This window comes from Ranitomeya imitator, chromosome 4, assembly GCF_032444005.1.
Source record: "Ranitomeya imitator isolate aRanImi1 chromosome 4, aRanImi1.pri, whole genome shotgun sequence".
Classification (NCBI taxonomy): Eukaryota; Metazoa; Chordata; class Amphibia; order Anura; family Dendrobatidae; genus Ranitomeya; species Ranitomeya imitator.
Genome location: NC_091285.1, coordinates 222,990,982 through 223,005,045, shown reverse-complemented (window position 1 = coordinate 223,005,045; position 14,064 = coordinate 222,990,982). Strand labels below are relative to the sequence as shown.

General features: G+C 39.8%; 1 protein-coding gene across 2 annotated transcripts in view; it reads right to left on the bottom strand.

Moving 5' to 3' along the window:
* Positions 1–14,064, bottom strand: part of CEP290 (centrosomal protein 290) — a 361,160-nt gene that overhangs the window by 263,916 nt on the left and 83,180 nt on the right. For both annotated transcript variants that reach the window (XM_069764386.1, XM_069764388.1), the window contains exons 18-20: positions 4,558–4,642; positions 2,865–3,007; positions 101–265 (exon numbers count right to left, since the gene is read on the bottom strand). In XM_069764386.1, the coding sequence (XP_069620487.1) occupies positions 101–265; positions 2,865–3,007; positions 4,558–4,642 (393 nt within the window). The remainder of the gene's footprint in view (positions 1–100; positions 266–2,864; positions 3,008–4,557; positions 4,643–14,064) is intronic.

The following is a 14,064-nucleotide window of genomic DNA, read 5'->3' as shown; positions in this document are numbered from 1 at the left end:
GTCAGACCCCCACACCACTCTGATAAGGATAGGTCATCAATAAACCTTTAAACATTACGGCTTTTTACCTCCAAGCTGCTCGGTGGACAGGCGCACCTACCTTCTCATTAGCCTTAACTACTTGGCTTGACAAATGTGCAGCTTCTTTCCTTGATCCCTTCAGCTCTTGCCTTAACTCCTCATTTCTGCCAGTGAGTTGATCAACTTGGGCTTTGAGATGTACACCAACATCAAATGCGCCCGTGGTATTCTTCATCTCGAAGGCCTAAACACATAGAATTTGCTGTCAATCACAATACTGATGATCTGAACCCCAATTGTACGTTTCTGTGGGAAAAGGCTTCATACAACGACCTATTAGAATTCATGAAAATACAAAATGCTGCCTTTTTAAAGGGATTGTCCGGCCTTGAGGCACAGGTCCGTGGTCACTCTACGTGGGATTCCCGGTGAATCTGGCCAATCATCACTGCAGTGCTTACCAGCTCAATAGAGAGGCTTGTAAACACTGTGAATGTTTGGTCAATGAAGCTAGATGGCCGCCTAGGCAACAACTTATAGACCATGAAATATTAAAAGGCAAGATATGTTAAGAATGGTCTCCCATTAAAATATGGGAGACCCGTTATGGGTCTCGCAATTTTTCGAGACCCATAACGGTGGCGCAGTGGATAGCACAGCAGCCTTGCAGCGTTGGGGTCCTGGGTTCTAATCCCACCCAGGACAACATCTGCAAAGATGTTCTCTCCGTGTTTGCGTGGGTTTCCTCCGGGTACTCCGGTTTCCTCCCACATTCCAAAGCCATACTGATAGGGAATGTAGATTGTGAGCCCCATCGGGGACAGTGATGATAATGTGTGCAACCTGTAAAGCGCTGCGGAATATGTTAGCGCTAAATAAAGATTATTATTATTATCATTAAGGTGTAATGTGGAAAGGTGCTTGTTTTACAAGCACTTTCCAATTATACCCATTTTTAAGATAGGATTGATCTTTTAGGCTGTCAATGACACATGGCTGCATTGTGGGTTTTGTTTTCCTCACAATCATGATAGTTTTGCCTTGATTTCCAAAATGATGGCTCTAAGAGCTTTGCCACAACTACAGTAAAAAAAATAAACAAAAACAAACACAGCACAGGCGCAGCTTGTGAACTTAGCCTTAAAGTGGTTATCCACTACTAGGATAACTTCTCTCTTCTCCGCATTCCCTGGGCTCACGTGAGGCTGTTATTGGGCACAGGGATCACGTGACATTAGCGCTAGTGTGACTGTCCCCGCCTTTGGACTTATAAGTAATCAGGAGGAAATGACAGCTGTGATTGGCCGCTCAATTCCTCTCGATTACGTATACGTCTGAAGGCGGGGACAGTGACACCAGCGCTAATTGGGCACAGGGATCACGTGACATAACAGCCTCATGTGAGCCCAGGGAAGGAGTGCCGACACCGCTGGAACGGGAGGGGAGTATGGTTGTTTTCATTTTAAAGGGAAGGTACCGCGTTTGTAGGTCATTAATAAATCACTGTAATGTAGCATAACATGCTGCTATAAGCAAGTTTGAAATGCATGTGAAACAGATTTCATGTGTTATATGAGTTTAAAGAAGGAACTGGGGGCTGACATCTTGGTTTTGCAGCAGTAGCAGGGCATTATCCGTGTCAGATTACGGCACCCCATGGACATAGGAGATAATAGACCGGCTCGGACCCTATCTGTAACATTGCAGCAGCATTAGCAGTGAGCTGGGCATGCCTCTGTGGGCTGCACAACTCACTGCTGTAGGTGTGACTAGCTGCCATTTTATTATAGCCCAGTGCTATCTGCCGAGATCCACCTACTCTCTATCACAGGACAGAAGAAGCGCTCACTGCTCCTCTGTACTCCAGGTAGGCACATCCTCTGCTCCTCACATGCTGCCCTGTGTGCTTCTCCTGCTGTGTCTCCACCTCCCCCTCACACACAGTCCCTGTGATCTCCTGTAAGCTGCACTCACAGCCTGCAGAGAGGGAGGTGACACCTGGAGAGAGAGCAGGGCAGCTGACAGGACAGGGATTAAGGTGGGGGAAGGGGGATGGCAAGAATGTTATTCACAAAAAATGCTGCTGAGTCCACTGTGTTCTGCTCCTCTGTAAACAAGCTGTGCCTCTGATGCAGTAACTGCTGGTGATAGCAGGTCACAGGGCAGTCACACACAAAATGGCTCTGCCCTGTGATGCTGCTCTTCATTCTGCCCCAGGGATATTAGACCACCCAAAAGGGGAGGGAAATGGTGATGTCAGCAGTTATTGCCTCAATTTTCCAGCAAAGAGTAAAGCTGGTAAGTCTTACTATAGCTGCTTGAGGTCTAAAACGGAAAATGCTCCCCCTAGTGGTCAATATATATATATGTAAGAAAATATATAATATTTTTCATATAGAAATGTTTGCAAACAGTGCAAACATTGCATTAATACATTTTAATTACTATTTTAAGCTTAATTTCACAAAAAAACTAAATACAAGAAAACTGGTGGCACCTTCCCTTTAACCCGAGCAAACATTCAGAATGAGAAGGGGTTGGCCAAGTACAGTAGTTGACAACCTCTCTTAAGTTTTTTATCTTGACCATTTCTGTTTTGAAGAAATTTCCACAGCTTTGGGACCAAAACATAACATAAAATCCAATTTGGTTTGAAAAGAATGTAGGACCTGGATTAAGCCTAAAATATTTAGGGAGCTATTTACACAAAATAGCACTACTGAAAACCATAAAGATGTCTATGACCACCTTTGGCTAATTCTGGCAATCTTATTTATGGATACAAGAATCTGATATGTGAACATAAAGTGTTCTGCTCAGACTCATAGTTTCTATCAACTCACATGAACCAGTCTCTCCAGACTAGGAATGATTAGAGTGGCTTCACTCCCTTTAAGGTTGGAGTCTTTCTGGGAATCCTTAATGGCTTGAAGTATTTCTCCCATTCCTTGCTGTAACTGCTTATTTTCTTCAGAAAGTCCCTTTACTGAGGGGAGAAAAAAAATCATATAAGGTGAATTACCGTCATGTTATTGCTTGCTGTCAATTTTGCTCGGTGGGTAAAGAAAGTCCAAAAAATGGTTAGCCTGCAAGCAGATTCTTCATTCAGTTGTATAGAGAAATTAATTACAGATGAATACAGTAAACAGAGCTAATTCTATTTAAAGGGACATTTGTATGCATTACACAGGTGTTGTCTATTTTGTGAGCTTTAAATTTTACAGTCATCAAAAAAACATCATGTCCTCCTAACAGCCCACTGATCCCCTTTATAAATGGGCTATCTTCCGGTTTTATTTTTTGCCATTTTCTCCTATCTTTCTTCCAAGAACCATAATGTTTAGCAGTGTGAGGTTTGTTTTTTGCTAGACGAGTTGTACTTTTGAATGGCACCATTCATTTTATCATGTGATGCACTGAAAAGTGAGAAAAATGTTCCCAAATGCTCTAAAAATGCAAAAAAAAGTGCAATTTACCACATAAAACTGACCTGCCAATATGATTCTCCAGGTCAGTACGATCACAGGGATATCAAACAGGTACTGTTTTGTTTTGTTTTATTTAAGTGGTGAAAAAAATCCGCAAATTTGTAAAAAACAAAAAAAACAACAAACAAAAAAACCCCCCAAAACACAACAAAAAAATTAGCTCTTTCGCAATTTTTCGAGAGCCATAACGTTTTACATTTTCAGGCTATGGGGCTGGGTCAGGGATAACGTTTTTACTGATCTCATGTTTTATTCGCCTCTTAATGCAATGCTGCGGCAGCCCCCAAAAGTTCTGGGGTTTTGATTTTTTTTCCCTCTCATTACACAGTTTACCGATCGGATTTATTTAAATAATATTTTGACAGAATGGACTTTTATGAACACAGGGATACTAAATATGTGTATTTTTAATTGTTTTACTTTTATTTGGGCAAAAGGAGGTTATTTGAACTTTTGTATTTTTTTTTCATAGTTTTAAAAACTTTTTTTTTTTTTTTCACTTTTTATTGTATTTGTTAGTGCTAGCTGCCTATCCGCAGAGGTTGGCACTGTATTTGTAGCCGACAATGGCACCCCAGCTCCTCATTCACTCTATTTTATACCTATTTTGGGGCGCATTCGCACTATGGGAATAAAGACACTGAGTGTCCACTACATGGATTGCACATTATAATGACTAAGTGTAACCTAGTTAGTGATGGGTGGTACCAACAATTAAGGTGGGCTATTAAACGTGGACCTTTTCTGAGTCAGCTGGGAACGCTACCATACGCGAGAATCGGCCTCCTGACGAACCTGCTGGGGAAATGCGTTGAAGCTAATTTTGAAGAATATGCACAGATAAGTATTATTTAGTTATTTTCCCTGACCTGTTATATGGACACCTGACTATACATTGGCCGGAAAAGACATTGGCTCCATATCATTGGATGTGCTGTCCTGCAAAAATGCAGATAATATTCATAAAAAACGAATTGGTGATATTATCAATAACAGGTTATGGCAGACATGAAAAATACTTGGAGACAATATGGAGAGGACCACTTACATTTAGACTTGAATTCTGCTAAAACTGTCCGGCTTCGCTCCAGGTCTCTCTCCTTGTCATTCAACTGTCTTGACAAATGTTCATTCTTTAAATAAAAAAAAAATAAAAATAATGGATGGCATACAAAATCTGATCTTCAGAAATGAAAGATTAGTAGATTGATTAAACAAACACAATCAAAACACATCATCAACCACTTTATAACTTGAATATTTCCAGCCTTAAAGGAGTTTTCCAGTAATTTAAGTGCTGGCATATCACTAGGGTAAGCCATTCCTTCGTAACCAACATGGATTTGACTATTTTAAGTGGTTCTCTGGCATTAGAAAAAATATATAACTAAAAAATGTCATTTTAAATGAATTCCTAAATACCTTGACAAACTACAATTGTTTTAGGGAGCTATTCACAAAAGAATAAAAATGGCTGCCACCTTGTTACACTTGCAGAAGCCTGTCCTATAACGTTAACCCCCTTTACCTCCAAGCCTGTTCTGACCACTGTCACTTTATGAGGTTATAACTCTGAAACGCTTCAACGGATCCCACTGATTCTGAGATTGTGTTTCCTGACAAATTGTACTTCATGGTAGTGGGAAAATGTCTTCGATATGACTTGCGTTTATTTGTGAAAAGAATCGGAAATTTGTCAAAAATAGTTTAAATTTTGCAATTTTCAAACTTCTAATTTTTATGCCCTTAAATCAGAGAGTGGTGTCACAAAATAGTTAATAAATAACATTTCCCACATGTCTACTTTACATTAGCACAATTTTGAAACAATTTTTTTTGTTACCAAGTTATAAGGGTTAAAAGTTGACCAGTAATTTCCAATTTTTCAAACAAAATTTACAAAACCATTTTTTTAGGGACCACATCATATTTGAAGTGACTTTGAGAGGCCTATATGGCAGAAAATACCCAAAAGTGACACCATTCTAAAAACCGCACCCCTCAAGGTTCTCAAAACCACAGTCAAGAAGTTTATTAACCCTTCAGGTGCTCCGCAGGAACTGAAGCAACGTGGTAGGGAAAAATGAACACATTTACTTTTTTTTTTTCCACAAAAATGTTACTTTGAAAAAGTAAATAAAATAACTAATTAAAAAAAATTAAATAAAAAAAAAAATTACATTTTTTTTCTCCACAAGAATGTTTTCAGCCTTCATTTTTTTATTTTTACAAGGGTAATAAGAGAAAATATACCCCAAAAATTGTTGTGCAATTTCTCCTTTGTATGCTGATACCACACATGTGGTCGAAAACTACTTTCAAGGCACAGTGCAAAACGTCAGAAGGGAAGAAGCGCCATATTGGAGTTCAGATTTTACGGGACTGGTTTGAGGGTACCATATCATGTCGGCAGAGCCCCTGAGGTGTCAGAACATCAGAACCCCCGATAAAGTGACCCCATTTTACAAACTACATCTCTCAATGAATTCATTTAGGGGTGCAGTGAATATATTAACACCACATGTGCCTCACAGAATTTTATACCAATGGGCAGTGGAAAAAAAAATACATAGTTACCAGCAAGATTGTGTGTTAGCCACAAATTTGACACCGTCATACTGAGAAATGGGTAAAAACGGCACCAAAATGTGTCCCACAATTTCTGCTAAATGTTGGAATACCCCAACTGTGGCTGTACAGTACTGCTTAGCCATATGGAGAGATTTGGGAGGACCGGAGCGCTATTCTTGGGAGAACAAATTATTCTAGAATAGTTTACGGACTCCGTATACAGAGCCTTTAAGTTCAAGAAGAGCAGAATCCCCCCACCCACCCTTCAAGGGACCCAATTTTGGAAATTATACCCCTTTGGGAATTTAGCTCAGTTGTAATGATTTTGACTCCACAGGTGTTTTCCAGAAACAAGGGGCAGTAGATCTTGCCAAGTGAAAATTGCAAACTGCCATTCTAGTGACCAATTCGTTGTAGTCACCAGTATGTTGTAGTGCCCAGCTTGTGCTTTTGGAGACATGAACCTGTAAATTAGACGGGCTCTCATCGCTACAGAAATGTCAAACATGTGGACGTAAAATGTGGTTTAGGCACAGAAGAGAAGGGGCATTGGGATTTGGAAGTGGAGAATTTGCGGAATTTCTTTTGGAGGGTTATGGAGCCATTTCGCTTTTCCAGAGCCTTTGTGCTACCAGTAACGTGGAAGCCCCCTATATTTCCGTTAACACGTGACGGACCTGAGTAAGGACTTGCTTTTTTTTGTGGATTGACTTGCAGGTTTTGTTACGAATATTTTACATAACATTTTGGATCACATTTATTATGCGATGTACGCAAAACACTTACTTTGGGGGTATCCATCTAAATCTCTGAGTGAAGTAATTCAAATGAAACCTCCGATGGATCCATTCACTATAATGAGGCAGCAGAGTTACTCTGGACTCCGTCTGGCCTCTGTTCAGCAGGGTCCTTTTCAGAAGTGCACAAAACTGTGGCGGACAGCGTTTTTATGCACGGCTAAAAAGAGAGACACCGCCAGATCACAGGCCAGACCATGTTCAGTGACCCCACCTGTCCCATTATAGGGAATTTTCCGCTGGGGGGTCCTGTCTGAATCACGTAATTCCGAGATTTACACGGAAACCCCGCTGTAAGCGCTCAAAGTCGAATGCAGGATAAATGTACGCCAAGACTTACTGCAATCTTTGGGAGGCAGAATGAACAAAAGAGTAGGTGAAGAATTGGTTTTATTTATTTTTTTATGCCGTTCCTCATGCGGTATAAGTGATTAGGCGACTTTATTCTTTGGGGCTGTGTGATTACAGCGAGAACAGTTTTATATCGGGTTTTTATGTTAGGCTGCTGTCATACACTAAAAAACGCTTAAAAAAAACAAACAAAAAAAACTATGTTTTGCAACGCCATATTTTGGTAGCTATAATTTTTCCATATTTCGGCTGACAGTCATGTGACAGCTCAATTTTTTGCTTGACGAGATGACATTGGTACCACTCTTGGGCACAAAGTTTTTTGATCGCTTTCTATTCCAATTTTTGGGAGGCAGAATGAACAAAAACCCGCAATTCAAGATTTGCTTTTATAGGGTTTATTTTATGCCGTTCTGCGTGTGATAACATTGATACAGCAGCTTTATTTTGGGTTCAGTACAATTACAGGGATACCACATTAATAATCATTTTTTATGTTTTAGCTTTTGCACAATACAAATATTTTATATAAAAAAAAATCATTTTTGCATAGCTTTATTATGAGAACTATAACTTTTTTAATTTTTCTGCACACAAGAGCTGTATGGCAGCGAAAAAATGTGTTCACTGAAGGAGTGTGACAGTTTTATGAAGAGGTGAGTTCCGGACGCAGCAATTCCAAACGGGTACTTATTTTTTTTTACATAAAAATACAAATGTATAGGTACATTTTTTACCATTATTTTGTGATTTTTTTAAAAAATGTTTATACAATTTTTTTTCTACTTTTCCCCTCTATGGGAATTTCATTTTCAGCAGCCTGATAGCTGTTATAAAGCATTGTAATAGTTTATAACAAAGCACTGCACTGACACAAGCCTCTAAGACCATGCTCTGCACATGATGACCTCGGGTCACCATGGCATCAATTGGGTCCTCGCGATGTCGATCGGAGGGGAGAGGAGCACCCTCACTTCTAAATACGGTGTTCGATATGGAGTGACATCCCCGCTTGCACCGTGAGAAAGTCTCACGGTGCAAAGGTGAGTTCACAGCAGTTCAAAATCAACGCAGTGAATTTCTCCGAAGTTCACCGGGAGAATTTTACTGCATTGAACATGAACTGAAGGTGAACTCGCCTCTGCACTGTCCGACCTTCTCACGGTGCTAGCGGGGATCTCACCGAGCTCAATGCAGATGAGCCCGGCTGGGAACGAGGCCTCAGCGACTGGCAGTAACCTCGATGACATCACCACTAGTCATGGATGCTGCGCTCACAGATCATTCTCCAGCAGTTCTCAGCCTGGACAGTCACATCTTGGCACCGTCCAGGTTGAAAACTGTTTATTCCCACACATGAATTATGGCATGGGTCAGAACGACGGACATGTGAGGGATTTGTTTGTTTGTTTTTTTGTTTTATTACAGGATATGAGGGATTCAGCGGAATTAGGCTTTAGGTGAGTATAACTGTGTTTGTTATTTTTGAATAAAAAAGTAAAAGTGTGCTTTGTTTTATTTCAAAGACTTCATTCTGGCTGTGTCTTTATTTACCATATAACTTTAGGATTAGTAATGAATAGGTGTCTTATAGACGCCTCTCCATTACTAATCTGTCGGCTTGATGTCACCTGACAGTACAAAGATGACATCAACCCCATAAATATAAACCCCACTTGTCACCACTACAGTGCAAGTGGGAAGAGCCAGGCAAAGCACCAGCCTGAGAATACAAGCCCCCAGCTGTCTGCTTTAGTTTGGCTGGTTGTCAAAAATGGGGGAAACATGCTTTTTTTAAAATGATTATTTTGTGCATCTTTTCCTGCACACCCCTCATTACGAATGGCGCTCCAAGCTCCAGTTTTAATGAATAGAGTCCATTGAGCATGTAATTTCAATATAGCACCACCCAGATATGGAACAGGCTGTAAGTCAGGAACAAGACTTTATGTACATTACATCGAGCAGTCCAATACTAGAGAGTATCTCTTTGTGACTTGCTGACCACGGAGAAGCCAGAACCATTGTGATAAATGGATTCTCTCTATTGGACATAGCATCGAACAACCCCTTTAAGGAATTAAATACAACTTGTTTTTTTTTAACCTAAATGCCTATATATTTAATGCCATAATCTAAATTATTTTTTAATATTCTTGAATTAAAAATTCTCTATCCTTCCCTAACTACACTACCTAACTGATTTTTTTTTCTTTACATATTCTCTTTTGATGAGGCTTTGAGAATTCCAATGCATACTGGGACACTCACACAAAGTGTCATCAGGGGGCAGAGGCTGCGGTCACTGCCACAGCCCCTTGCCCCCTCCCTGAAATGAAGCGTTATCAGGGACACTTGTTTCTTGGGTTGGGCTAGTCCATGCTATATCACTGTGCCATGTACACATGGACTTTGTGCTCTCTTGCTGGCTCAGATAGTAGTAATGTGCCGGCACCAAAGTGCATGAATAGTGTGCTGTAAAACGAGTACCCAGCTTGCACAGACCAGCGCCACCCCTGCAAGCAGAGTTGTCTTACCACACACTAACGGTGCACTCTGGTACAACGGAGCTGAGCCGGCAAGAGAGCGCAATGTGAACATTGCACAGGGACTAGCCCAGCCCCGAAATGAGCGTCACTGCTGACACTTAATTACAGAGAAGGGGCAAGGGATGCAGCGGTGACAACAGCCTCTGTCTCCTGATGACACCTTACTTGAGTATCCCAGCATGCATTGGGATTCTCAAATGGATTGTAATAAGGAAGTTGTTAAAAAAAAAAAAAGAAACAGTTAAAAAAAGAAAAAAAAAAAAAAAAAGAGAGAAAAGCAGTCTGATAGTGTAGTTAGGGAAGGGTAGGTAAGATTTAATTAAAGTATATTAGAAACTAGTATACATTATGACATTGAATAAATGGGCATTTAGGATGAAAACTAAGTTGTATTTTGGAGCACCCTTTTAAAGTGAAATTCTCGTTTCAGCTAAACTTGCAGTAGAATGTCGGTGTCTGCTTCTAGCTTCTCCCTCTCCATAGACTCTTATGAGCACTAACTGTAATTTCAGATCTCAGTAACAGAAAAGTCTGTCTTCACTGCATACAGCTTTTGAATTGAGAATGAAAGATCAGTCCAAGAGGAGAATTAACCAGATTTCTCAGACGATATATTACGCAGTTTCTTATTTTACTTATACTCTTGATTTATGAGAAAAATTGTGAAATGACTGTTATTCATTATTGTTAGTTGTTAGGTTTTGTGCTTTCTTTGTTATCCCTCTCCTCCTCTTGGAAGAGACATACCTTTTATATTATCAAGATCAAGGTACAAAGAGAAGGGTGGGTCAGTTTACCAATCTGGGCAAACAGGCTCAATGATTCCTAAGAAACTAACAAAAAAATTTGGACAAGGCGATCTTTGCTGAGAACCTAACCTAATGTGTTTCCTCTCCTGGGCTGATAGCTTTCATTTATATGGGTAGGTAAGATCCGGCTGTGATTAAAACAATTTCATATATTTGAGATTTACATGCAAAGGAAATAGTTTTAATCTGAGCAGGATCATACCTACCCATGTAAATATAGGAAATCAAACACATTAGGTTAGGTTCCCAGCAAAGAAGATCACCTTGTCGTGGCTGCAGGGCATAGATGAATTGGTCAATTTACGCACTAAGTAATTTTGTTCTATCCTATTGTGAAGAGCAGTAATGCAATATAATTTCATATATTTAATGTTTACATGCTATAGTGTTACAGACCACACAAAGTTATCTATGAAGATGTCTACTGTTAGTATGCACCTGTTCACACCTGTTCTGTTTGGAAGTGAAGTTCAGTCTTTTGATATTTTCAATCAATCCTGGGATCCTAGCACAAACTGGCCAAAATAAAGTACTTTTGGAGTGAAAGTAACTAAACAGGTAGAGAAGTCCAGCGTTGAAAGTATGTCAATAGCTTTTAAAAACTTCACCTTTATTAGTCATACATTAACTGTGTAGGTTTGAAACTTTACTGTGTTCTGTATTTTTAATGTAGTCCCAATAGATTTGAAGTTTTAAAGGCTTGGGATATACCATTCAACACTGTACTTCTCTACCTGTTTGCTATGTTTATTATATTTTCCATTTACATAGAAGTGTGAGAACTTGGTATTTTCCAGGATAAGTTGTAGCTTTGAATGACACCATTCACTTTACCATATAATATACTGAAAAGCACATCAAAATTCCTAGTTGGTAAGATTATGAATAAAAACATTTTAAAAACACAATTCGGCCATTGATTTTGGGGGGTTTATACATGTCAGTAAATTTAAATATGCAAATTGCCTCTTCTGAGAAAAAGAGGACTTAAACTTTTAAAAAAACTGACCGTCACATCCAAACATAGAATAAGTGTGAACAGGTGCTGAACCTAGAGTCACCAACTCGTATACAGTCAAATAAATAAGGCAGCACACTGCGGCGCTAAAACATGCAAACATGAAACATGAACTGCATTACTGCACTAGAAATACGAAAAAATGAGAGCATTTAGCGCATAAATTGGCCAATTCATGTGTACCTGGTAGCCACATTAGGGCATCTCTCTTATACCAGGTCCTACACTTGCCTTTCCTCGCTGAGAATAAACGTCTCCATCTGAATGGGAACCTGTGAAACATCTTCTTAGACTAAATTTCTTTCTCTCTGTGGAGGGGTAATAGACCTGCTACGATTAAAACACCTGTGGCGAACGCTAAAATAGTTACCGTCTTTAATAATGGGCTTCTGTAATACCGGAAAGAGGGAGGTAATTCCTTGTACCTATGTTTGCATGTTAATATACTAATGTTGAAAATGTTTAATTGAAAATGTTTAATAAAAACAGTTTGGAAAAAAAAAAAAACACCTGTGGCTAGGAGGCGGAGTGCTCAGTCAGAAGGCTAAAGAATACAAATTTAAAAAAACTGACCGTCACATCCAAACATAGAAGTGTGAATAGGTGCTGAACCTAGAGTCACCAACTCGTATACAGTCAAATAAATAAGGCAGCACACTGTGGCGCTAAAACATGCAAACATGAAAATTGAACTGCATTACTGCACTAGAAATATGAAAAAATGAGAGCGTTTAGCGCATAAATTGGCCAATTTATGTGTACCTGGTAGCCACATTAGGGAATGAGAGAAATTTAGTCTAAGAAGAGGTTTCACAGATACCCATTCAGATGAAGATGTTTATTCTCAGCGAGGAAAGGCAAGTGCAGGACCTGGTATAAGAGAGATGCCCTAATGTGGCTACCAGGTACACATAAATTGGCCAATTTATGCGCTAAACGCTCTCATTTTTTCATATTTCTAGTGCAGTAATGCAGTTCAATTTTCATGTTTCATGTTTGCATGTTTTAGCGCCGCAGTGTGCTGCCTTATTTATTTGACTTTATACATGTCAGTAAGACTATGGTGATACTAAATTTATAGTTTTTTTTTTAAATTCGTTTATTAATTCCAGAATAAACTGCACAATACACACGTTTGCATTTGTCATTATTAGTAACAGTATGAAATACAGATAGGGGTCATGCATTATTATATCTAAAAGTATTACAAAAGTGACAAACTGTGTATGTTAAATCACTGACGTCTTACAAATCACCTAATATACAACATTTAACTACATTAACTTAACAATAGCAATAATGCGCCGCCAAAGGAAAATTAATACAGATTTCACCCCGTAAGTGATGCCCCCCAAACCACGAGCCCAACCTCCACATAGTAGCCAAGCTAATGAGGATTATAAAGTATTATAAGAGGAGTTCCATCTACCCCAAATCTTTTCAAACTTGCCTGGGCATCCTCTATTTTGATATAGTGTACGCTCATACGGGATAATCGAATTCACCAGATCAACCCAGGCTCTGAGAGACGGGCAAGAACCACCCATCCATCGTAATGCTAACACCTTTCGTGCCATAAAAAGCGACTCTCGTAGAAATATTCCGGTGCAATGATCCCAAGCTTCCGCATCCCACACCCCAAATAAGCAGATCAGTGGTTCAAGTGGGACAGGGATCAGTAATAAGGATGTTAAAAAAGACGTCACCTCACTCCAATACTGACGAATAACAGGGCATTTCCAAATCATGTGGATGAAATCCGCATCACCCGAATGGCACCTCAAGCAATCCGACGAGTGGAAGCGGCCCATTTTAAAAAGCCGTACCGGGGTCAAATAAGACTGATGCAGAATATATAATTGAGTCATTTTATTATTAATTGAGGGAGAGACTTTAGTTGGGGACTCCAAAATATCCTCCCATTCTTCTCCCGATACATCAGGAAGAAGTCCCTCCCACTTCCCTTTGACGGAATTTATAGTAGACCCATCTCCCATGGACAACAAATAAGTATATAAGGAGGAAATAAGTCCTTGAGGGCCCTGTGAGTTGAGAATACCTATCAAAGGTAAGGATGAAATAGCTCGATCCCCACCCATACTCCGCATATGTGATTGAAAGGCTGATCTTAGCTGTAAATAACGGAAGAACTGAGACCTCGGAACACTGTGGGTATTCTGTAATTGTACAAAGGATGCAAAGACCCCCTGGTTATATACATCTCTCACCGAGAGAACACCATGCGAGATCCAAAAATTAGTGGATGGATGGTTCAACAGTCCCGGAAAGTAACTATTATTCCATAGAGGCATTTCAGCCACTACATCTACAAATCCAGTAACTTTTTTAATTTGTCTCCATATTGATCGTGCCAGCCGGTGCAACTGTAGCAAACAGGGGGCATTAACTTTCTCTAGTTCTAGAAACCCCAGTGGACAATCAGCCCGGGCACCATGGAGC